The sequence below is a fragment of the Protomyctophum bolini genome, assembly GCF_963924005.1.
Source record: "Protomyctophum bolini genome assembly, chromosome: 10".
NCBI classification, from domain to species: Eukaryota; Metazoa; Chordata; class Actinopteri; order Myctophiformes; family Myctophidae; genus Protomyctophum; species Protomyctophum bolini.
In genome coordinates, this window is record NC_137871.1 from 37,854,373 (window position 1) to 37,879,840 (window position 25,468).

General features: G+C 41.2%; 2 protein-coding genes across 3 annotated transcripts in view; both read left to right on the plus strand.

The window, feature by feature from the left end:
- The first annotated feature begins 1,284 nt into the window (after positions 1 to 1,284).
- Positions 1,285 to 15,343, plus strand: nxf1a (nuclear RNA export factor 1a). Its single transcript, XM_080774145.1, has 21 exons — positions 1,285 to 1,531; positions 2,111 to 2,318; positions 2,764 to 2,965; positions 3,440 to 3,523; positions 4,065 to 4,169; positions 4,314 to 4,388; positions 5,085 to 5,154; positions 5,248 to 5,336; positions 6,768 to 6,875; positions 7,075 to 7,184; positions 10,120 to 10,156; positions 11,438 to 11,506; positions 11,765 to 11,820; positions 12,085 to 12,192; positions 13,210 to 13,268; positions 13,535 to 13,650; positions 13,806 to 13,848; positions 13,945 to 14,017; positions 14,495 to 14,677; positions 14,858 to 14,918; positions 15,007 to 15,343. The coding sequence occupies exons 1-21, from the start codon at positions 1,504 to 1,506 to the stop codon at positions 15,043 to 15,045; spliced, it is 1,923 nt and encodes a 640-aa protein (XP_080630271.1). The 5' UTR covers positions 1,285 to 1,503; the 3' UTR covers positions 15,046 to 15,343.
- Positions 15,344 to 17,024: 1,681 nt separating this feature from the next.
- The window catches only part of atg2a (autophagy related 2A), a 32,727-nt gene continuing 24,283 nt past the window's right edge, over positions 17,025 to 25,468 (plus strand). For both annotated transcript variants that reach the window (XM_080774727.1, XM_080774728.1), the window contains exons 1-5: positions 17,025 to 17,545; positions 17,932 to 18,094; positions 19,894 to 20,040; positions 22,609 to 22,711; positions 24,352 to 24,496. In XM_080774727.1, the coding sequence (XP_080630853.1) occupies positions 17,375 to 17,545; positions 17,932 to 18,094; positions 19,894 to 20,040; positions 22,609 to 22,711; positions 24,352 to 24,496 (729 nt within the window). In that variant the 5' untranslated portion in view covers positions 17,025 to 17,374. The remainder of the gene's footprint in view (positions 17,546 to 17,931; positions 18,095 to 19,893; positions 20,041 to 22,608; positions 22,712 to 24,351; positions 24,497 to 25,468) is intronic.

The window sequence follows — 25,468 nt, forward strand, 5'->3', positions numbered from 1 at the left end:
CAGTGGTAGGTGGTATTTATTTTACCAAAAGTAATCAAAACTTTATTTTTCAATCCATGTTTTAAAAGGCTTTGTGAGACTTTGTTCAACACAAGCTATGTAGGCTATATCTGTTATATTTAATTACAACACGGATGTCAATTGTTTGTGTCATCAGCTCAAATTGGAGTACCCCCCCCCCTCTTTCATGCACACACAGTCTTGTTGGCTTACGCTATTAGCCTACAGTCTTTTGAGGAATTGCTAATTGCTCTGGTTATTTATTTACTTAAAGAGATGCATGCTGCTACAAATGAAAGGTTCAGTTCTGATTAGACTTAAGACGCCCTTAAGCCAAATGGCCACCAGAGGGCGCACATATTTCGGAACACCAGGGTCATACATCAGCGGGGTCAAATGAGATGCAGCACTAATGTCCAAACAGGCCGCACTACCACATGGGATAATTTGGAACTACAGTCACCTGTGTGGAATTATTAGCTGCTTGGTATCTAAGATATTCACCTGCTTCTTGTCTAATAATCATATTACAGTACCGGAATGTGATAGATAGCTACATGAATACAAGCCGACTGCTGGGATATTTGGAAGCAAACTTGTCAAAAATAGAACCTGAAAGGGAATCATGGCATTTTACCGAGGAATGTACGACGACAATTACTACGACAACTTCTCAGTGGTTGCACGTGTCACGGATCATGGTAGGTCATTTAAGACCATAAAGTCAACACAATGGCCGTTTCTTGTACGGAATATAGAAGTTTAAGCTTATGTTTGAATGAGAAATAACGTTTTCAATGTACCCCTCCCACACATCGTAGTTAATTACATGGACAAGTACGGCCGAGGTGTCCCCACAAGGTGGGAAGTGGGAACCTTGGACATCTGCGCAGTGCGCACCTCTATGTAAAATTGGCTATATTTGACCAAAATGTTAAATGATAATATATATATGAAAAATATTAAGGTCTAATATTCCAGTACAATCCCTGCAATTCTAGCTTCATTTTATTTTGGTTAGATTTGGTCACGCTCTGAAGAAATGAGTTTTGAAATTGTTTTTGTTTTACGCAACAAGGTACGAAACCTAACGTTACTGTGCATTGGCTGCATCAGTCACTGTATGCAGAGAGATTGCAGTCAGACAATAACGTGTTTTTCCAATTTTTGAGCTGTCAAGCGCTCAACGAAAGTGGGGATTCTTTTGGAAGTATGACTTCCGGTCTAGACTACAAAATGACGTCATCGGTCACAACATATTGTAGTTCCGGGTCCCTAAGCGCACGCAGTGTTTTCTTCTTGTCCAAGCCTTGCGGACACAATCTGATTTACCAAGAGCAGGACTTTACTTGGTAGAATCGCGTGTATATTTGACATTAAGGTCATGGATTATTAACGTATGTTATAGCGCGTCTGTTTTGTGTATTGGAAAGGGGCGATCTGAGTCCTTAATAGTGTTTTTAACCAGGTTGGGCCGTTCGAAATTACACTGTTCCCACGAACATGGCGGACGGCGGCAACTACTACAATGGTAAGTTACCCACAAGGTTCACACACAACCTTTGTTACAGCTCAATCTCGTTTTCTTTTTAGATTGTGGGGACATTTCGGTGGAGAGAGAGTTTCACCGCCGTGATTATATGCTCCGTGGAGGTAAACTGAGGATGTAGCCATTACACAGTACAATCCTCAGTTCTAGCTTAGGCTAATCATGCAATTTAGTGAGTTGCAGGTCAATTTTGGTCATATTTGTACACTTTGAGTTACATATGGATACATGAATAATCATAACGGAGGATTTTACTGTAGAGGCTCTGCTGAACTAGATGTGTTTCTAGATATTGACTGTTGCCATGAATCAATTGAACTGTGTGAATAGATTAGCACATTTGAACTGATACTGCTGTATGGAGGTCTTCCATTAATAACCTTTGGCATTAAGAGTTAAATAATATTTTTTATTTAATTTTTCTATTCTACCATGGATGCAGCTAATTTCATGGAGCCTGATGAGAAATTGGATCATGTCTATTTGCTATATTTGACCGCTCTATCTGTCTTATCATCTGCAATGCGTTTAATGATGTTTTGTGTGTGTGTCCTCTTTCAGAGCACGATGACAGAACTGGCCCACACTTCCGCAGCCGCAAAGGCAGGGGCTCCCACAGGGGCCGGGGCTACAACAATGACGGCCCCCGTAGGGACCGCCAACGAGGAGGGAATTTTGGGGGCCCTGGTCCACGGTCCAGACTGGAAGAGTATGATGGAGATGTAACTATGAGTGATAACTCTCAGGACGGCAGCTCCCAACGCAGATTGTGAGTGTCACTGAGCGACAGATTTATTTTTTATTTATTCTGCTACATTTGTAATAGGTTGAGCTGAGGAAAAGATATTTTTTGTTTGATACTGTAGTATAAAGCATTATGAAATATGTTTTAATTTAGAAACTGAAGATATGGTTGTGTCACTTGTGTGTTAATGTTATTATATAGGAGTTGTGTGTTAACGTTATTATCAGGCCAATGTTTTTTTCCTTCCGATTCCTTCAATTCTCCCATTTGGATCAGATTTACAAATCACATGATTTATAAGTCAAATTGGATGGCATTTTTGTATTGTATAATTATAATCCACTGCTACTGTAGGTTTTGTTTAGCAAGCATGTTTTTGCTTAAACTTCTGTATAAAATCACTAAAGACTTTGATTCAGTAAATTGTTGTATTACCACGTCGTAATAGTGTTTGTTGTTTGCTCCTCAGCAACCCTTATTCAAGACCCTATCGAAGAGGAGGTTTTGACAGAGACAGACGGGGTGGCAGAGGAGGAGGCGGAGGAGGCAGAGGAGGAGGAGGAGGAGGAGGAGGCGGCGGTGGTGGCGGCGGCGGCTTTAAAGGAGGAGCGGGGGGAGGAGGTGGAGGAGGAGGAGGGAAAAACAATCGATCAGGCTGGTACAAAATTACGGTGGGTATTGTCACTGCGACCTCAAGATCACCCACATGAATTAAAGTTCTCAGTTGCCACCACTGATTTCAGCGTTGCAGTGCAACGTGTTGTAAGCTTGTACTATGCTTGTAGCCTATTTTCGGTTATTAGTTATTTCAGTCTTCCAGAAAACCCTATTATATCAGATATTTCATAACCCAGATCGTTCAATCTGCAATTTCTTCAACTGGTTAGCGGTATGGCTACCAAAACATCATCATTTTACATGTGTGTAAGACACACAGCGCTAATTCTCCTTTCATGCTGTTTAACAAATTAAATATTAGGACATTTTTCAGTCGTGAGATTTTATTTTGCTTTAATGCATGCATCCATAAAATTCTCATTTCTGGCGGCCACAGCTGAATGGGTAGAGAGATGGGCTGTCTGGGTCTTCCATTGTTCCTTTCCCTTATTTGTCTGAGTGTGTTATGCTCTTTGATGTTTTAACAGATACCACATGGAAGGAGATATAAAAAGGAATGGTTAGTGCCAGCCCTACAGAACATCTGCACTGTGCCCTTCACAACTGTAAATGTAAGTCCCAGTGTTTTCACAATTTAAACTGTCCCTACATATTCTTAGCTTAGAGACATTGAAGATTTGGTGCAACACATTTAGCCCGGAGATATTGAAGAATTGTTGCAAAATATTTTAGCTATCACATGAGAGGGAGTGTTGTCACTGTATTATCGGCATGACTGCATCCATATGAATTATAACTTACTAATACAACCTCCAGGCTCCAGTATGATATTGCCTTTATAGAACAGTTCCTTTTACAAAATATCAAGTAACATTTAATGTTTTTTTTTAAACGGATATTATTTAAAAACAAAAACGTTGCTAAACATGTTTAAAACACATTCAGAAATCCCAACATTAGTGGGTTGATTTATTTTGTCTGTAGAGATCTTACTCTCCTGCAGACATAAAGATGTACAGTAAAGATGGAAACATATTGAAGTATTTACCACTACTCCTTCCATCAATAGACAAGGCAGCCGTTGTATAGTTTGTAGAAAGATTTGAAAGAACATTAATTGTCAGTAAGATCTCCCCCCTCTCATCCATACAGTTCCAGTTTGATGGTCACAGAGCTTATTTTTACGTGGACGATGTCTCCGCTGCTAATGAACTGAAAAAATGTTCCAATAAGATCACAGCCCTCGACGGTTACAAGGTAACTACCCACCTACACATCTATGTATTGACCCTTGATCCATTTCACAAAATAGACCTTGAACTTCTGTATCTAAAACTATCATCACGTTAAGTGGTTACTGGAATCCTACTCTAATACCGCCTCACGTTTGTTTCCTTTTAGATAGAAGTACATATGAACCCTAGTTCCCCGCCCTCCTTTACTGACCTGAAGCCTGAACACATGGAGCACCTGAAGGTGAGCAGACAATAGAGTGTGGGATGATAAGGTTGGAACGTTTGTGAAAGTATTAGGTTTTAATGATGATGCTTGCAATTCCTGTGCACATTATTGCAACTTGAATTGCTAGTGAAGGACTTAAAATGTATATATATATATATATATATATATATACCTATTTTTGTATAATTTGTCCACATTATAAGATGGTACTATTTCTGTCAACTCACTCTGTGTCTCAGAAGTGGGCTGTGGACAGTTCAAAAACCTGCCTAGGAGTGCCATAATTAAAATGCAGTTTTGGTAATTTCAAACAAGATTTGTTAATGTTTTATTAGTGCAAGAACAATGGGTTGCTAACGTTCCAGGGGGTGAAGTGGTGCTCATAGAAGTGTTTCCATGAGCTTGGAATCCCCATTGATGATAGGTAGGCTCGTTTCTTAACTGTCCATAGCCCACCAATGAGATGCAGACTAGTGAGGTAGAACTAGACTAGTTCTACCTCAGGCTCTTCTGAGAGTTCTTTGGCTACAGAATTAGTGCCAAGGCTGCCAGCAGAGGCATTCATTCGAAGAGGCACTACATTCATTAATTCCCAATTCTAACATGTCTCCCTTCCTTTTCATGATCCATCTGCTCGTCCCCATAATTACTATTTACTATTGCGTTGTTCTGATGATGTCTCAAATGGTAAAGCTTAATTCTCTTTCATAGCAATGCATGGCAAAGCGATTTGACGGCTCCCAGCAAGCGCTTGACCTCAACAACATCCGAACGGACCCAGGTACAGTATGTCCACTGTCTGTCGTAGAATGAGACAAGTGAATGCTTTGCTTGTTTTACATTTTAATCTGAACTTGAGTCCTGTGTGTTGCAGACCTGGTGTCCCAGAACATTGAAATCACCCTGAGTAGGAGGTCAAATATGGAATCGGTGATTAAGATCATTGAAGAGAACATTCCAGAGGTACTGTGTATGATATGATGAATACTTGGCCTTTGTTATAAGAACCAAACACGAAACATGAATGAAATGCCATACATCAAGGCTCTTAAAATATGTTTTGTTTTTTCCATCAATATGTAGCTTGGCTCCACAGCTCTCTCTAAAGCCCAGTTCAGATTAAAGATTCCCAACCAGAATCAAGGAAGTTTGTCACTACTAAATACTGTGCCAACAACATAAGAATAAAAAAAAAAAACTAAGTCAGTGTAAGATGAAACCGTTTTAGAATGTTGTATGCATTTGACTATCAGTACAGAACACATTGTGTTGTAGATATGGAACTTAAGAACATATGACAGGGGCATGCATATATAAAAAAAGAGTGCACAACAGCATTAATGCTTTTGCTATTATTTTATTGTGCAACAAAGTACACATCGCAAGCTAACTGTTCTAAAAGTGTTTTTGGCACATTAATGCTATTGTGTGAATTCTTATTGATGCTGTTAGTACTGTCCTTGTCCTGCACCAGGAACAAATACATGGAACAATTTAATGTTCTTAGCATTTTAGCCAGGTAGCAGAGCATTGACTCCATGGAACCAGCACATGATCCATGATAAGCTGCAACCAGCTATTGGCTGATGCTTGAACATTTTGGACAGACTAACCGACAGAGTGGTTTATACTATTACTAGCTGTGGTTTGCATCTAAAAATGCAATAATTTTGGAATGATTCGTTAACAACATTTGTGCTTGTTGCTTTAATGTGTTACGTTCTCTGTGTGAGCTTTTACTCCGAAAGCCCCCCCCCCCCCCTTCCGTTCAAAAACCAGGAGAAATAATGTTGCTTGCTTACCTCGCTATGATTACGATAAAGTCGCTCGATAATCCCTCACGTTCATATTTTAAACGAGAGGCATGTTGAAGTCGGAAATGAAGAGTTTAGTATATCCATCTGGTCAAAACCATTGATTAGGAGATACGAGCCTTTCTTTCTGAGCCGTAAACAGGGAAGAGAACGTCAGCGCGCATGTGCGAACAGCAAAGAGTGTGGTGCAGAAAGAGAGGCCAACCCCAAAAAATAATCTGAATATGATATGAATGCGCTAGGACGTGTGTACACGTCCTCGCAATCCATCGGTTGGATTAGCTAAAACGGCTCCACACGTCCTACGGTCTAAATGGGTTAAGAGCTGTTTTATATTATATTAATTTTGGCTCTGGTTGTATTGTCTGTGTTTATGTCCTGAGGTCTCTGCTTTATGTGCGAACATTAAAAAAAAATTGCAGATCTACAAGCTCAGTTGTAGATTTAGTGTGACTGTCAGAACGAGTATAAGTATACAATGGGGCATTCATTTATGAATAAACAAAAAAAGAAGTGCAAGGTGTATGTCTTACAACAGCAACGATTAACATTATTCTCTTCCTTCTGATTTCTGTACCAGCTGGTGTGCCTGAATTTAAGCAACAACCGTATTCACAAGCTTGACGACTTGGCTGATTTATTCAACAAGGTTCCCAACCTAAAGACGCTCAACCTGTCCAACAATGAGGTGAGGTTCAATGGAGAGAAACAAACATAGCAACCTGTCCTAGATAGCTGGGAAAAGGATGAAAAAACAAATTTAAGATGTATTCCAGAAACTAGAACCTGCGAAGAAAAATAAATAAAATAAATAATATATATATATTTATTTGGTCTAATTTCAACACCACCTGACCAACCATCCATCCTTCCTCTGTGTCTCCCAGCTGAAGACGGAACGAGAGCTGGACAAAGTGAAAGGCCTGAAGTTAGTGGAGCTGTGGCTTGACAGGAACCCTCTGTGTGACAACTTCAAGGATCAGGTGTCCTACGTCAGGTCAGTCTGCAAGTTTGGGGATGACTTACGTGTGTTTGTGTGTCAACTAGTGTGTATTAAAGCAATAAGCCACGAGAGGTTTCAGGTTACTGGGTATTTTACAATGGCTGGGGGCCATTGTAAAATACCCGGCAAGCTGGGGCCTCGAGTGGCTTATTGCTTTTCTAAAACGGTTACAAACAGATAGTAATATTAACCTAATAAAACTATTAAATTCACAAAAGTAGCTACGCTTTGCACCACCAGAGCGAGCCACATCACTTCCTTGTTTTGCTGCAAGTAGAGAATAGCACTTGATGTCCTTACAGGTGCTTAGACGCCCGCATGGCATGGGTTTGCAAAGCAATCAAGCGCTCCCCTTCCCCAGTACAGCTACAGAGATGCGGAATCAGCTGCGAATGATATAGTGATTGAAGGTGTGGGTTATCGGTGAAATTTACACCAGTCACGTGACGGTAATCAGCCAATCAGAATCAAGTATTGGGCCTACCCGTTTTAGAAGAGTCTTTTCTCCCCCCCTTTTTTTAGGTTAAGGTTTCCGGTGACATAGAAACAGTATGTGAAACTTCTTCCTAACAGGATTCATGGACAAACAATCACTGATGCTCTGTTATCCCTCAGCACAAGTTTGTTTCTTTTGTTAACATATGCAAGAGAAATAGTCATGTGGTATTCATTACAACTGTTGTATATACCTCCCTTGGTCTTTCTTCCTACTGTCTAACATTTCCCTTTTCACAAAAAAAAAATCCTCCATCTGATTATTATTGAGCGAATTGACAGGGATGCTGTTCAGGCAGGATTTTCACCTCTTAATCACATTCTTCTTTTTATTGCAGTGAACAGCTGGGAGCTCATCATTTCTCTTCTAATTTTAGGGGCATATTTTGACCATTTGTTGTATGCTCAGTGATGCTTGTTCTCAGCACTCCCCTGCTGACATCCTTGTTAGTCTTCCCATAAAGCTGCAATAAAATATAATTTCACCACAAAAATAATGACATTAGTGCAGAGCATTAGGAAAGATGTTTCTCAATGTTAAGTGGGTAAGCAATGTGCCAGTCCATTTAAACAAATTGAAAGTGAATTGAATTGCAAGACTTAACCTAAAACAGCCCCAAGTGTAGCAGCAGCAGCAGCAGTAGTAGTAGTACTACACTAGATTATAGTGACTATTGGGGAGAAGTCTGTGTGTTGTCTTACAATTCACAAATTGCTTGGACCAACGAAACGAGTCCACTGGTTACAGCCAGCGATGGTTTCCCCTCCCCTCGTGGTATCTTGTGGCCCAATCGGCATCCTGCAACAGGCGAGTATGGCAGGCTGGTTCGCCAATGACGGGTAAGATCCCACCTTGAAACTCGGGACAACCTAAGACAGGCACAGTCACGATTACTCAGCCTCTACGTCACTGTGAGCATCGACTCACCAAAGTGGCAAGAAGAAACTGAGAAGATGAGGAGGAGGAGGAGGAGAAGAAGAAGAGAGACCACACAGGATAAGCCGTTGGGTGAGAGGTGGAGGCGGTAAACAATGTCTCATCAAATCAAATGATGAGAGAAGCAGAAAATGCACTCTGTCTTCCTGTGTCAATGACTGCTCCCTGGCCTAAAGCAGAGGCCCCTGCTGATACTCTCCATCTATGCAGGAGAAAGAGTGAAAATATCATTATACCATCCTGAAGAAACAATGTTCTCTACTGAATAATCTAATCTGGTTCACTTACATGGGAAATTATTTAAACGAACCAGATATGAAAATGGAAATGCTATACTCCATTATTTTTGGTATGATGGTTGTGAGCTGAAACAAACAAAAAAGGACATTGTTGCACATCAACCCAGCACACACAATTCCCAAGGGGACAAAGGACTTTCACTTAATGTGAATTGCAAAGCCTTGCTTCCTCTGCAGCCAGAGACATGGGTAAAAAGGTGACACTTAGGTTTTAGCCTTGTACATGATGGTAGTTGTGGTGTGTTAATAACGTAACATAATCTATGCCACTCTTGTGCCTGTGCAGTGTGGAATACTAGGGGGATCAGTAATGGGAATGCTGGGTTCAACACTGTCCAGCAATCTTCCTCATGCCACTGTTCCTGGGCATTTTCCTGACTTTCGCTCCCTTTTCCCCTTGCATTGATGTCACCACACCTGATAAGCGTTTTCCTTCCTCAGATAATGATGCATAGAGAATCGTCGCCACCTACTAAATGTTTCACTTACCGTGGAAGTGAGCTATCTGTGTGTCTGTGTGAATGTTTTTCTTTTGTGTGACCCTCTTTTGTTTTGCTATGACCTAGACTCTGCCTCTCTTCAGTGGTCACAGACAGTCATACTTTTGGGAGCTGATCCTAACGCAAGACTGGCGGTAACCCCACCTCTCTGCCAGCTATAGCATAGCCTCTATTTTTAACATAACAGAGGATTTGCTTTGTTGGTTTCCATGACACGCTTGTAGATTTTGGGTTTCTGTAGGAATGTGTGTGAGGGTGCGTGCATGTGTTGGTTCCCCTGTCAGAGGTCTGTGTATGTCTCGCGTTTTGGAGGTGGTGAGTATTCCTCTTTGGTAAGTACGCTTTGGGGTGGGAGAGGTAGGCAAAGGGCACAGCGTTAAGCCATGGGGACAGAAAGCTATATTTGTGCGTGTTTACATTTCCACGTGCATGTCACAGTAATGGTGGGCATGAAATGCCCCAACGACAGTGATTGAATTTCAAATCCCTTTCTAGTGTGCTTTAAAAGCCTGGAGAGGACTGTTTTCCCAAGCGTTCCACACAATGTGCCAGTATCATTACTTAAATACAACAATCATTACATCTAATTTAAATCTGTAGTGGACTATAGAGCACATATACTGTAACTCAGTAGGTGTGACTGAGAGTGTTAGAATGCATCCTGACTTTCACCGTCTTTGCTTTTGTTCCCGTACCAGTGCTGCGCGGCAGAGGTTCCCCCGGCTTTTAAAACTGGTAAGACTTTTTTGCTCATTTGCTAGTCTTCACAAATTGTGGCTTGCGCAATGCTATGTAATGTAGTTAAGGATTTCTTTGAGGCATTTTATGCTTTATTATTTCAGATAGAAAGATAGGAAAACAAGAGTAATAAATAATAATAATAATAAAACTTTATTTGTATAGCACCTTTCATGACATGAAATGCAGCTCAAAGTGCTTTACAGAAAAATGGAGAATAAAAGAAAAGCAAGGCAACAACATTAAGAACAAGCAGTAATGCAATACAGTGAGGACATGAATAACAAACATTAAAAATAAAAGATCAATTAAAAGCAATGTTGTAGAAGTGGGTCTTGAGCTGAGCTTTAAAAATGTCTACAGAGGCTGCCTGACGAAGGTACAGTGGGAGCTTGTTCCATGCCGACGGCCCGTAGAAGCAAAAAGCTGCTTCCCCGTATTTTTTAGTTGCCATTTTTTTTGGAAAAGCGAGCAGGCCAGCAGTGGAAGACCTTAGGGGGGCGGTTTGGGACATATTTAGGCAGGCAGTCATGTAGGTAGGAAGGTGCGAGACCATTGAGAGCTTTATAGACAAGTAAAATAATTTTAAAATCAATTCAAAAAACAACCGGAAGCCAGTGCAGTGATGCCAAAACTGGAGTAATATGTTCTCTCATCTTAGTTCTAGTTAAAACTCTGGCTGCTGCATTTTGGACAAGTTGTAATCTGTCAGTTGTTTTCTTAGGCAGTCCTGAAAAAAGTGCATTGCAGTAGTCAAGCCGAGAAAAAACAAAGGCGTGGATTAGCGTTTTTGCATCGGACAAATAAGCTCTGATTCGTGCAATATTTCTAAGGTGAAAAAAGGCAATCTTGGTAACATGATTAATGTGTGAATTAAAATTCAATTCAGAATCAATAATAACCCCCAGGTTCTTTACTGTACTGTTACTTTCTACAGTCAGGTTACTAAGAGACATGCGATACAATACGGAGCACATTTTTGGGGGGGGGGGGGTGAGGGGGCATCTCGGTCCTCGGATGTGTTTGGGGAGAGCATTGCAGAGGGTAGGGGCGACCACACACCTTCATTGTTAAATCTCAGTTCGTACACAAGAGTAAAATTCTTTGGTCTTGAAACATTGTCAGCGCAATAACAAAGTGGGGAATTTTCTTGAACATCTGATTATTGTATCTGTTTTATTTATTCCTTTGATGCTGGACGACATTGTGATGTCAAAGTGTTTCTCTTTCTCTGCCTCCCTTTACATGTTATGTTGTGTTTGTGTTGCTTGATTTTAGGATGGCAATGATCTCCCACCTCCCATAGGTTTTGATGTGGAAACACCCACAACCATCCCCGCCTGCAAGGTAATGTTGGGGTTTTCTTATTTTGCGCACAAGGAAAGTGTTTGAGCTTGGTCTTGTTTGGGTATCTACATATGATTAGATGTATACAACAAAGCACTGTGGAATGACTTTAAGGCCAGTCTTCCTTTTATGGTGTAGCTGGTTATTATAATTTTATTTTCTCTGAGTTTAAGCATGGCATGTTGTTACAAACATTTTGGCTTGTTTACTCATGACATTGTTTATAAATAATTTTTCTTTTTCTGTTTCACAATCCAGGGCAGCTGTTTTGGTTCTGATGAAATCAAGGCTATCATCCTTCATTTTCTGCAACAGTGAGTTTCAGCCTATTCACATCTGAGTATGACCTGTTCGGCACTGATCTAAAGCCAGCTCATTTAATAAAGAATGACTGGAAAAATCTTGTCTAGTGCTTCACCCAGCGAATGGGCTAACCACTGTGGAATATGGCCATTATATATTTTTCCTGACCTTGTGCATACAGTGTGCTAAAGAAATGCACTACTTCTAGCTAGAAAAATCATGTTAAGGAATGAACATAATGAGTAGTGAGACTATAATACTACTGCTTGTTCCAGGTACTACAATGTCTACGACTCTGGGAACAGACAGCCTCTTTTAGATGCCTACCATGATGGAGCATCTTTATCTCTCATTACGCCTTACACCTCACAGAATCCGTCTAGGTAAGAAGAACTCTCATAGTACTCTGCAATCAAAGGCATCAACGGCACATAAAAAAAACACCACATTCAGGGGGCGCTGTTGGCCTAGTCCCCAGTGGTTAAGGCATATACCATTTGTATAGGCTCTAATGCAGCCTGACCGAGTATTGCCAGTTTGATTCCCGAGCCTGATGACCTTTGCTGCGTGTCACTTCCCGTCTCTTGTTTCCTGTCACCCTATGTATTGTACTATCCGAATAAAGGAAGAAAACTCCCAAAAATATCTTGGCGGTAGCGTCACCCCAAAGCATGTGCTCGTAAAAACAACATGAACTTGCTCTGACAAGAGACACGGTTAAAAATGCCTAAAGCTAAGCCGTATAAAGTAAACGTGTGGCTGCATTTCACTCAAATGGATTTACCCGGCTGTGCAATTTGTAAAAGTCTTTAAGTCAAATTTAAAGAAGCATCTTGCAATGCACAGATTACATTTGAAAGCAGAATAATGCACTGGGTCGACTCGACTGTCTGTATAATGCTCAATTTATGCTCTGTATGACGATGTTGCTTGCCGTAAGTAGCCGATCTGTCTACAACTCGCACGTTGTGAGCTTGTAGACAGATTTCAAGTGCTGATTTAGCACCGGTGTTCAGTAAAACCCAAACAATACCCTACCCTACTTTCACTAATACCAGCTCAGTGGCCTTGTGGTTAGAGTGTCCGCCCTGAGACTGGGAGGTCGGGGTTCGATCCCCGGCCTGGTCATACTAAAGACTCTAAAAATGGGACCCAGTGCCTCCCTGCTTGAAACTCGGCATCAAGGGTTGGCTTGGGGGTAAGTCCCTGCGACATACTAGCGTCATGTCCAGGGGGTGTACTTGTACATCAAGCTGCCTCACGCTACAAAAACAGGAGATGGGCTCCCTCGGCAAGGCTACTTACTTACTTTACTTTCACTAATCCTATTCCTCCATATTGTAGTATATCTACATTGACTATGCCTGACCCTCGTTGTCTTTCCTCTTGCGTTTCTATAGGAGCAGTCTAGGAGAGTACTACAAAGACAATCGAAACCTGAAGCGGGTGAAAGACACCAGTAAGTTTACTGTTCAAGGCTCGTTGCAGGAAATGTGTTACAAGTGGACACCTCACCACTTTGGAAAAATTACAACAAAATTATTTTACTGTTATAACCTCACCTTTTTTATGGTTCTTACTGGGCACTTTCATTGTAATGTCGGGTACAAGGTTGTAACTTTTAGTTTTTGAGTCCTACATGGTGTCACACTCTTCATAACCATTGGTAACTCTGTTTTCTGACATCTATCCCTATAACCTTTGCCTTTTCCCTGCTCCATACAGCGATGAGATTTCGTCTGCTGAAGCACACGCGGCTAAATGTGGTGGCATTCCTCAATGAGCTCCCCAAAACTCAGCATGACACTGCTTCCTTCAACGTTGACGTAAACACCTACACGGTTGGTTAATATTTGATTCTTCACTTGATGCTTATTTATAACCTTGCACTGCATAATTTCTTGGTCTTGTGCCTTAATCTTCCAAATGCAGTTTTTAATCTATTCTTGTAAATAAAACTAATTCTGTATATTGTTTTACTTTTTATTTTTTTCAGAACACGTTATTGTCATTTACAGTATCTGGGGTGTTCAAAGAAGGTGAGTGTTGACATGACTGTCTTGTGTAGTTTTTCAAATTCTCAAATGGTTTTTTTCCCTGGTGCAGAGTGCTGACTTGTTTTTTTTCTGTCACAGCGGAAGGTAAATCACGTGACTCCACCATGGCCTTCTCTCGAGTCTTTGTCACAGTCCCCGCTGGGGGTACTGGGTAAGTCTAAGCCTAGGAACTCACCTTGGTTGACATGGTTTACTTTTGTTGCGAATTTTAGACGTCCTGGGAATGACCCGTATGTTTTTTGTTTTTTTAATTTAAGTAACATTTATTTTTGCTGTTATTTCCATTTGTGTTAGATTTTTTTTACCTACCCCTTTCTGTCATGGAACTTTAACTAATACAGACTGTATAATATGCACTTAGACTTATAGAGGGTATGCGCATGCATAAAGTGAATGGCAGATCGAGTGGCAATTTCTGTTTGGATGTATGGGCTCAGGCTGTCGAGGCCAGAAAGATTTCTTTTGCCACTCAGTAGGGAATCATTCCCGCATAACTTCCGGGTATGATGATGATGTCACGCACATACTCTATTATAGTCAGAAGATAAAGTTTGGTCATGTTGCGCCTAAAATGAAAATGAAAATATATCTTTCATTTCATTTTATGCTCGTTTATTCTGTGCTTCAGTTTGTGTATAGTGAACGACCAGCTCTTCATCCGGATGGCAACAACGGAGGAGATCCGCAAAGCATTTGTGGCTCCCGCCCCGACCCCTTCCTCCAGCCCTGTGCCCACGCTCAGTGCACCGCAGCAGGAGATGCTCACCGCGTTCTCCCTGAAGTCTGGCATGAATCTGGAATGGTCTTCCAAGTAAGTGATGTGCGCACATTCGTGTGTATTCTCATGCACGTGTCCTCTGTAGCATTTTGGAGTTTTAATTAAAAGCACACTACACTACAAATAAAACGTGTTGCATGAAAGTATATTAATGTTAGCGCAGGTGCTTGTTTGCACCTCTTAAAAATATAAATATATTTATGTATTTGCCAGGTGTCTACAGGACAACGAGTGGGATTTCAACAAAGCTGCACAAGTCTTCACTCAGTTGAAGGTAACAATTAACCAATTTAATTCCCTGCGATTATGGTGGTCCCCTCTTCCTAGAGGAATTTTCACATGGAAGTCTCTTTTCTTTTCAGACGGAGGGAAAGATCCCAGATGTGGCATTCATAAAGTGAAGATTTGAATGATGATACCTTCTGTGAAATAGTGACAATTGGTTTTCAGTGAAGAACTGTTAATTATATTTTATATGGATTTTGTTTTGTTTTATCCCCTTACTCTGGCTTTGTTTTACAATTTTCTTTACTGATGGCTTGTTTTAACAACCAAGTGTCAGTCGTTTGACTCAAACTGTTATAATAAAAATTTGGTTATTGTTGTAACCTTAGTTTATAGTTATTTGTATAGCGTTCTATTACATGCTTTCATAGGAATAAAGACAAATGAGCACTGGCTTTGCTTGTGTTGAACTTGGCTTGATGTGAAATGATGTTGAAGTAAATACACATTATTCCTCCGTTTTTCCTAATAATGTAAAGAAGGAAAGGACATCTACCGTATGTCACTTTCTTGGTCCGACACTGGGAGGCAAACTGGAGCCTGAAGTTTGATGCATTGCCTTGCTAATGAATAGACACCATTTATGATTGATTGCAACCTTTGTCAAATTATCTGTTCAGGAAAATAAAAGACATCACACATTCTTTTATGGTTTTTCCGATATGCACACTAAAATAATTGAGGTAGGCTATGTAAAGAGCATGCTCTGTAAAAGTATGCTTCTGGATGTGCATCAAGTCTGGGCTTTCTATCATTCAAATTTGACAGCCTGTCAGTCAACCAATTCTAGTGATGAAAGCCCATGCTGCACAGCCAGAAATTATTGACAGTGTTTTAACATGCCTGTACATGGTGTGCATCTATACATGCATCCATCCATCTTCAACCGCTTAGCTGTAGTCGGGTCGTGGGGGCAACAGCTCCACCAAAGTGCTCCAGAGTCCAGACTTCCCTCTCCAGAGCAACATTAGTGACTTCCTCCTGGGGGATTCTGAGATGTTCCAAGGCCAGTGAGTCGATGTGTTTCCTCCAACTGCGCCTTGGTCTGCCCCTGGGTCTCCTCCCAGTGGGATGTGCATCGAGGACCTCCCTAGGGGGACGCCCGAGAGGCATCCTAACCAGATCCCCGAACCATCTATACACTGATCAGAAAAAGGTGATGTGTGTGTGTGTGTGTGTGTTCTATTTCGTGAACCGATTATCTGACTATAATCCCTACTACCAGGGCAAGAATTTCATGAAGGCCATGATGCATGGCCCCTGGCCAGTGGCTGGCTACCCCTCATGTTGGCCTAGTTGGGGTGCGCACGCTTTTCCGACACACCGAAGATCCGAAGCGGGGGGACATGCGATGCGAAAAAGCGATGGTCGACATGCGCTGCTCCCGTGCTTGCGGTTAGGGTTAGGTTAGGATTGAGGTTTCGGAACTAAAGCCTGCACCCGGCGTAGTTAGTGCCCCTTAAAAAATCTTCCCTGTGGCTACAGTGGCCCCACACTGGGAGGCACACTTTGGTTCGACATAGCATTGGTCCGACTGGATTAAGGTTGGTGAGGGGTGCGGTAAAATGACCAGATTAAGGTTGGTGAGGGGTACGCACCCCTCACCAACCTTAATCTGGTGCGGGTCTGGGTTGGGTGAGTGTTAAGGTTAGGTTTAGGTGTACTGCCCCGTGGGAGGTTAGGGTGAGGGTTTGAGAGCTAGGTTGGGAATAACCCTGGTCCAGTGCTTACAGCCAGTCTCTACTCGCTGTAAGCACTGGACCAGGGCTAGGATGGGTAACTTTTGTTTCGTTTTTACAAATATTGGTCATTTGTACATACCAAAAGATAATTTTCTGAAATAAACAGCTTTTTCTAATCAATCACACAATCATTATTCCCTTTAAAACCATTTATTGCATTACACTTGTTTACAATTGTAAACCTTTTTTTTTTAAATAAACTTTGAGAATAATTGACCTTACAAAGATGGCGTCTATTGTTAGCCTTCCGGGTTTGTTTTATTTTTTAAATCTCGCGATGACGTCAAGACGCAAGGGCGTCTGTACTATACCAACAGTTCACGTATGATAATAACAATAAACAACCGTGGATCCAGAGATATGCGCAGGGACATGTCGCTCGAATTCGACACGAACGTACCAAAGAATATGTACTGAAAACGAGACACAACTGTAACGGGAGTACAGTCTGGCGGAGCAATATACGTTTCACTCCGTTCGATCTCGACACAAAGGATTCTCGAGTTTTATGTGTCACAGGAGGACAAGAGTTATACGCTTCACCCCTTTCCTTAGCCTCCTCCAGCTAGCCGCTGAGGAGCTCATTCCTTATTTGCACACTTTTGTTTTTGTCTGACTGTTATGCAGTTGTCAGTGGACTGTATTCACAGTCGTTCTCCGCCGCCTCTTGGTTCCCTTCTCACCCCCTCCTCACTTTGGCCCTATGTCTCGCTGGCTGTTCCCTTGGTCAGGCTCAATCAAGAAGCGGGCCTGTCGGTACCTCTTACAACACTACCTCGGCCACTTCTTGCAAGAACGTCTGAGTTTGGATCAGCTGGGCTTGGACTTGTACAATGGCAGTGGTGTCATTAAAGATATCAACCTCGACGTGTGGGTAAGTCTGTACAATAAGCAAAAGTGGGGTCCTACTAGTATGCCCAGCACATGTTTTGTCAGGCTCATCATCAAGCCCTGAACTATTTCGCAACGGCACTCCGGTGCAACAACAACAATCTTAGCTCCACTTTCGAGGAAACGTGGTTAGAGGAAACAAAGACATGTCCTCCTAGACTTTCTATCTGTTGCTATCAGATTTGACCAATTCATCAGCGTCACTCAAAGTAAGACAGCACTATTTTCCTCTGCCATCCTAGTACAGTGCTGTTGTTTTAACATCCTGTTGACACAAAAGTGTCAGTTATGACGCCTATCCTCTTAGATTATTGTATTTAGCTTTCTCTTTGAGCCACATTACTGTCTGACTGTTTCCATTTGTCCCAGGCGGTCAATGAGCTTTTGGAGTCTCTTGGGGCACCTCTGGAGATTGTGGACGGGTTTGTGAGCAGTATATCAGTGACCATTCCCTGGCAAGCTCTAGTGACTGACCACTGCACCTTAGAAGTTTCTGGGCTTCAGATAACATGCCGACCCAAGTACAGGACAAGTAAGTCACCAGCAATGTTTGCCTGAGTTGGGGAAACCCATAATATCTAAAGACAGATCCTCATCCTAAAAAATATTTTTAAACCATATGTCCATATATCTTCTGCGAACCTGGTAAACAATAGCTTCAAATAGTGATACTGTATGTCCCTATTTTCAGTTATAGAGATGTTATTAACTGTTGCATTAAGGGCTGAGTAAAATAAACAACAAAAAACTCCAAATATGTTCACTTGACTATCTATGCCTGTTACTTTATAAATGCCTATAGACATATGTTTACATCATACATTTTGTATACTTTGTAGTACACTCAACTTGGACACAACAAGGTACCAACTAGGTCTTTGCAACGTAGTTTGAAGTTTTTCTGGCACAGAATTAGCCTTGTGTGGCAAGGGCAATTTATTTTGCACTGGCAGATTCGTCTCTGGTCCCCAGTCTAGCACAGTATGCTTTAGACCTAGAATGCCTGTGATAATTGAATTATACACTTCGTAAATTTTCATGTATCTCAGGCATAGATCGCTTGCACCAGATCCTGGTAGATATGAAAATTTGCGGCATAAATGTGATAAATGCTCCGTTTGTACTCACCCATTAAATGATTCCAAAGACGTGGAGTGAAATATGGTCCTCTAGTTTTATATCCATGTGAAAGTTCTGGCACAAAACGTGTATTTAGTCAATTATCTCCATCTTTTCAAGAGATGCACACGGACGCCTTTCTCTCCGGGCGAGGGGGGCCGGAATAATCGAACTGATTTTACAAATACGTCCTGTTTACGCAGACGTCATCACCAATTGACCAGGGAAACACAAAAGTTTGCAGTCACACAATTGGCAGGTGGTGTGATTAATTACCCAGCACCTATCGCAAAGCACCTGCCAATTGTGTGACCGCAAACTTTTGTGTTTCCCTGGTCAATTGGTGATGACGTCTGCGGTAAACAGGACGTATTTGTAAAATCAGTTCATCGATTATTCCGGCCCCCCTCGCCCGGAGAGAAAGGCGTCCGTGTGCATCTCTTGAAAAAGTGGAGATAATTCAGTAAATACGCGTTTTGTGCCAGAACTTTCACATGGATATAAAACTAGAGGACCATTTTTCACACCACGTCTTTGGAATTATTTAATGGGTGAGTACAAACGGAGCATTCATCACATTTAGGCCGCGTATGTTAGAGTTCTACCACAAATAAAGGAGGGTGTACTATGGCTCTGTATGTGAAATACTGTACATACTGTATGTAACAACAAGAGCCGTTCTAGGGCTAAGTATGCTTATGCATGTAGGACTAAGGTTGTAGACCGCTCAGGAGATAGAACCTGAATTGATACATCATATGAAGGCGTATGTAAGTACTAGTTTCCTGGGACATGCCAAACAGGTTATCCATGCTTATGTTTGATAATAAGGTGTAATTAGCCAATCATAAACTAAAGTAGGGCACAAACTTTGATATTGGTCTATCTCAGTGGTTTTCAACCAGTGGTCCTTGTGGGGGGTTCCAGGTAGTCCCCAGCTAAATGATGGAGAGTTGGTAACCAAAAGGAGCCTTATAGATAGAATAATTTATTATATTGATTGACGTTTGCCTGTTATCTCTCCTAATGGTGGTACCACATCAATATAGCATGGAAATGTGCAGAAAAATCTTATCCAACGATAACAAAAAAAGGACAAAACAGGTCATGGAATAGGGAGAAGGTTGACTATTAATCACTCACTCACTGTAGCTTCATGACCACAGTGAACACACCCACATCAGTGAATCCGCTTTATTTGTTTCCATTCAGGTGGGGGTTGGGACTCCCAAGGCTGGTCCTCAAGCATGATGACCTCCAGCATGCAGCTGGCCCAGGAGTGTCTGAAGGACCCCCCTGAGCAGGAGCCGCCTGCACAACTGGAAGGGCTTGAGATGTTTGCACAAACTATTGAGACGGGTATGTGCGTGCGTGCGTGTGCGTGTGTGAGTGAGGGAGACGGCATGTTGCCATGGCCATAATTCATTGTTTGAACTAAATGACAGCAGCCATGCTGCTTCGTAGAAACAAGTTTAGGCATACCATAGACAACATTCTGTACCTGTATTTTCAACATGCAAATAGTCCCACTGTAATTGGGTGCTGTCCCTATCCAATGTGTGCTGTCTCTATCCAATGACCCAATCTAAATGAAGAAAATAGTGGAATGTCCGCACAGGATATAGTTCGGCTCCCCTTCTTTTTTATTTCAACCTAAATACAACAACGTTTCGCCCCTCCGGGCTTTCTCAAGTTACATGGGTATGGCCTTGAAATCCTTAAATAGGTGGAACATAACTGGGTGTCGTCATTCAATCAATTGATAAGCCAATAGGCTGTATGTGAAGATCCACTCCAGAGCAATACAAATACATCAATTAATACACTCACGAACAATAGGTTTAATAAATACACCAAAACATACATACAATACAAAAGGAATACACAGAGATAATAATAATAATAATAATAGAGTGGCATGTCAGGCAGGTGTATTAAAGGAATGGTCTGATATCTAGATCCAAATTCATACCAAAAGGTTTAAGGGTTCTCAATTCATACATCCAAAATGCTTCTTTTTCCCAAAGATGCTTTTTTTTTCAAAAAGATTAAAATATGGCGGAGATTCTTGGACGATATCTTTCTCATATTTCATGGTTCAACTGAGGAAATGATTGAGTTTCAGGTCTTCTTGAATGAAGCCAGTGATTTAAAATTCACCTTGAATATGTTGACAAAGTTGAATTTCTGGATATTACTGTCACAAAGGAAGGGAATTCACTTACGACAGATTTATATCGAAAACCAACGGATAGAAATACCTTACTAAGACGAGACAGCTATCACCCGACACCATTCAAGAAAAGTTTACCTATTAGCCAATTCAATAGAATTAAGCGTATATGAGGTATGAAAAACAAAAACAGGACATCCTGATAATTCATAATAATAAACTTTATTTATATTATTATTTAATATAGCACCTTTCATGCCAGAAATGCATCGCAAAGTGCTTTACAAGGCAGAGAACAAACATATAAAATACAATCGTATAAAATATACACACATATACATCAGCAAACAAACAGAAACAAAATAAGGTTGAGGCAATTAAAAAAGGGCATAAATACCGGCAGCAAATCAAGCAGTGCAATATGACAAATGAAACAATAGCATAGAGCATAAAACCGGTGAGTACATGAATAAGAATTAAAAGCAATAGTGAAAAGGTGAGTCTTGAGCTGTGCTCAAAATATCTACTGAGGGAATTGGATTGATGAGGCATCAAAACAATTTGATAGTGTCTCCCAGGAGGAATGCTTACAACCCAAAGCTAAACCGGTTCAGGAAAAAATACCCCAGTGTTTCATAACCTATTCCCCTTTGGGTAATGATTTTAAAAATATCATTAAAAAACACTGGCATATTGTGACAACGGAACCCCTGTTAAAAGACACGTTTAAAGCCCCACCACAAGTTGTATTCAAACCTGATTCAAACGAGCTCCTAATATCAGGTCTCTAGTGGTGAGATCGGATTTGGCACCTACAAAACCCCGAACATTCCTGGATGAAATCCCTAATGGGAATTATAAATGCGGTAATTGCACACAATGTAACTTCACTTATAAATGTACATCGTTTAATCACACAGAGAAAGAAATATAATATTAAAGGGGTTATTTCATGTAAATCAACACATGTAGTATACATGCTAAAGTGTCCATGTTCACTGGCATATGACGACAAGAGCGCTTAAGACGCGCATCACCGAACATCGGAGCGATATTAGAACTCAGAATATGCGCAGTGGCGGCTCATTTTATGCAAGCTGGCCATAATGTGTCTGCTTTAAGATACATTGGCAGCAGTCTCCTGCTGAAAAAAGAAGCATTTTGGATGTATGAATTGAGAACCCTTAAACCTTTTGGTATGAATTTGGACCTAGATATCAGACCATTCCTTTAATACACCTGCCTGACATGCCACGCTATTATTATTATTATTATCTCTGTGTATTCCTTTTGTATTGTATATATGTTTTGGTGTATTTATTGTATTTTAAACCTATTGTTCGTGAGTGTATTAATTGATGTATTTGTATTGCTCTGGAGTGGATCTTCACATACAGCCTATTGGCTTATCAATTGATTGAATGACAACACCCAGTTATGTTCCACCTATTTAAGGATTTCAAGGCCATACCCATGTAACTTGAGAAAGCCCGGAGGGGCGAAACGCTGTTGTATTTAGGTTGAAATAAAATAGACGGGGAGCAGAACTATATTGTGTGCGGACGGACATTCCACTATTTTCTTCATTCCGTCATTTATTTGGGTCCAGCACCGTATTCTGAACCTGGGATGTGCATATCGTTTTCCTTCTTTATAGTGTCCCAATCTAAACACGAATAGCAGCACACAGAGATTCATTTTGAGGAGTGAGAGTTAATGACCCATTGACTGTTTCTCATTCTGCCTGTGTTCAGTCCTCCGTCGTATTAAAGTCACCTTCCTGGACACTATCGTCCGCATCGAGCACCAACCCCTGGACCTGGAAACAGGCGTTGCCTTAGAGGTGCACATAAAACGGTAGGTCACACTCGCACCTCTCAAAAGTTTCACAGCAAAATGTGCAGTATTGCCTAGAAAAACAGCTGGCTGGATGTTGATCCCTGGCCAACCCTCTTTATTTCTTCACCCCACCTTCCTGCTTCCTGCTAGCAGAAATGCTAGCAGGAACTGTGACATTGCAAACTGGAGCTCCAGTGACTTTAATTTGGATTCAGATATTAGCGAGAGAGGGATGCCCTTCCCGTGTGGACATTGTGCAATATTCAAATCAAAACAAACAACAGTAGAACTATTAATGTCCATACTAGTTCAATTATCACATATTAAATACACAGCTGTAATATTTAAGTGAAAATGCAAAGCATGTGCCAGAGTCTAAAATTCACTCCCATGCCATGCTACCACAATATTGTGGCTAGACGATCACAATTCTGAAAGCATGGCCCAATCTGATGCTGTTTAATAATCCCAGACCCGTCTTGTTAAGTGTATTGACAGTTTCCCATAATAGCACTGGTGACCACAGGTCAGTGAACTGCGGGCCACCTTTGTCTGCATTTCATCGTTCTAACAGAATAACTGTACATTCTGAAATCATCCCAGGCAGGGTTGTTTTTTTCCTGTCTCTAATAGTGATGTTATAATACATACACAGCTATTCACATTATGAACCAAGGGTTAATAACCAAGTTAAGTTGGAGTTAACCAGGTTTAAGCCAACATTCACACTGTGTGAAAATACTTTATGTAAGGGATAATGTCTGGCTAGAGGTGGTCATTGTTTGGAGATAATTCACTAACAGGGTGATTTATCTCCCAACAATGACCTAGCCAGACATTATCCCGCTTATTACACGGCTACTTAATACGCAAATTAATAAATTGACCCAAAAGTGACAACAAAACAAAGTATTTCCTTTCTTACGGCAACGAAAGTATTCCAAGTTGGCCCCGCAGAGGCAACGAGTCGCCTCGGAAACAAGGAAGTGAGTGTTGATCGTCCATTTCTCGCTTCAAATGTTTTCAAAAACATTCTTGAAAGCATGTTGTTTAGTTAACCCATTCTGGCCGGGAACCCATTTTGGTATTAGCATCTTTTTATGCTTTAGCTATTGAAAAATAGCAGATCTACAAGCTCATAGCGCGCCACCGAGTGGCGCGCTACGAGCTTGTAGGTCTTCTATTTTTGAAAAATCGAAGAACGACTGACATTTTTTTGAATCTGATCTCGGGTCAGAATGGGTTAATCAGACCAGTGTGTGTCCAGTGGAAACCTCGTATGAATCTGATCTCAGGTCAGAATGGGTTAAATGTGTGTGTTAGTTTACATGGCTGTCAAGTTGGGTACAGCATAAAGTCCAAGCAGCCCAGCGGGTGCAGCCAGGTGCTCCAAGCCTTTGATTAGGTAGCGGTCTGTTATAGAGCGGAGCGGTCATTATCCAGAAATTACACACCGCTGAATTTGGCGATTGACCAATCAGAATCAAGCATTCAACCAAGCAGTGTAATAATAGTGTTTATGAAATGTTCTTGAGTATATCAAGCTTTGTGCGTGCGTGTGTGCCCTGCATACACATCCTTTGTTCATCTGTATAATAACATGTACATGTCCACACATGCCTCTTTGTGTGTGCCCGTGTGTATGTGTGTGTCACCAGGCTGGAGTACTGTGATGAGGCAGTGCGGGACCCAGCCGGTCAGACTGCTGTGCCTGTAGACATTCACCAGCCGCCCGCCTTCCTGCACAAGATCCTTCAGCTCAGCGCTGTACAGCTGTACTATGAGAGCCTCAGGACTGGACAGGTGTTATACACTCCTTTAGAGGGACTTAATTGCATTTTTGTCTTCCATTATGAAATTATTGTGTACTGGTAAAGAATTAGGAATCTGCGCCCAGATGGCGTAGAGCAGTAGTTCCCAAAATGTTTAGCCAAAAAGAGAAATTTGATGTCTGACCGTGACCCAAACTAGTGAAAATAGCAGATCTGCAAGCTCACAACACAATGTACCGGTAGGTGTGAGGGCTTTTATGTGTTTTGATGAAATTCTTTTGAATTTGTTTACATTTTAAATTTTGAAAACTTTTGCGCAAACAGGCAGCGTTGCTTATAAAGGTGCCACTCTGTTGGTTTACCTTTCTCAAGCTAATTTCAAGTCTACATGCTGATTTATTATACGTACCGAAATGAATGGAATCCATTGAGTTCCTTGAAAATCTTAACTAACGCTTTGGAAAATGATCATTCAGCTCTCATGTCAAGTACATCGTCAATCATAGTCAAACTGTGGTCTCGTTGATAGGCATTACGCATGAATTCCAATAACGGTCTGAGTCCAATCTTGGGTAGAGCCTAATTGAAATATCAGTTTGGCCGATAAATCTAGCTGCCAAATACGTCCCGATTTGTCAACCTGGTGTCCCTATTTTGGGCATGTCCTGGGCACAAAATGTAAAAGACGATTTCTTTTGTACATTGGCTTTTTTATTTTTATGACTTCATTATGTTTTTATTATATCTGTCAAGGACTTGGGATCGGCATTGATCTGCACGCTCTAATCTTGGGTTTGGGTCAATGGATTACTTTTTACTTTTCTGACTGCCTCTGTCACCTGCTGTTGTGCCTTTACTCTCTCACTGATAACACTTGAGCCTGGGTCAGCCTAACCCAGGTGAACTGTTTTTTGTTTTCAGGATTCATATAATTCTGTTCACTTAATATCTATTATATTAATCGTGCAGGGACGAGCATTCTACCATTTCACTCACTCGCAGC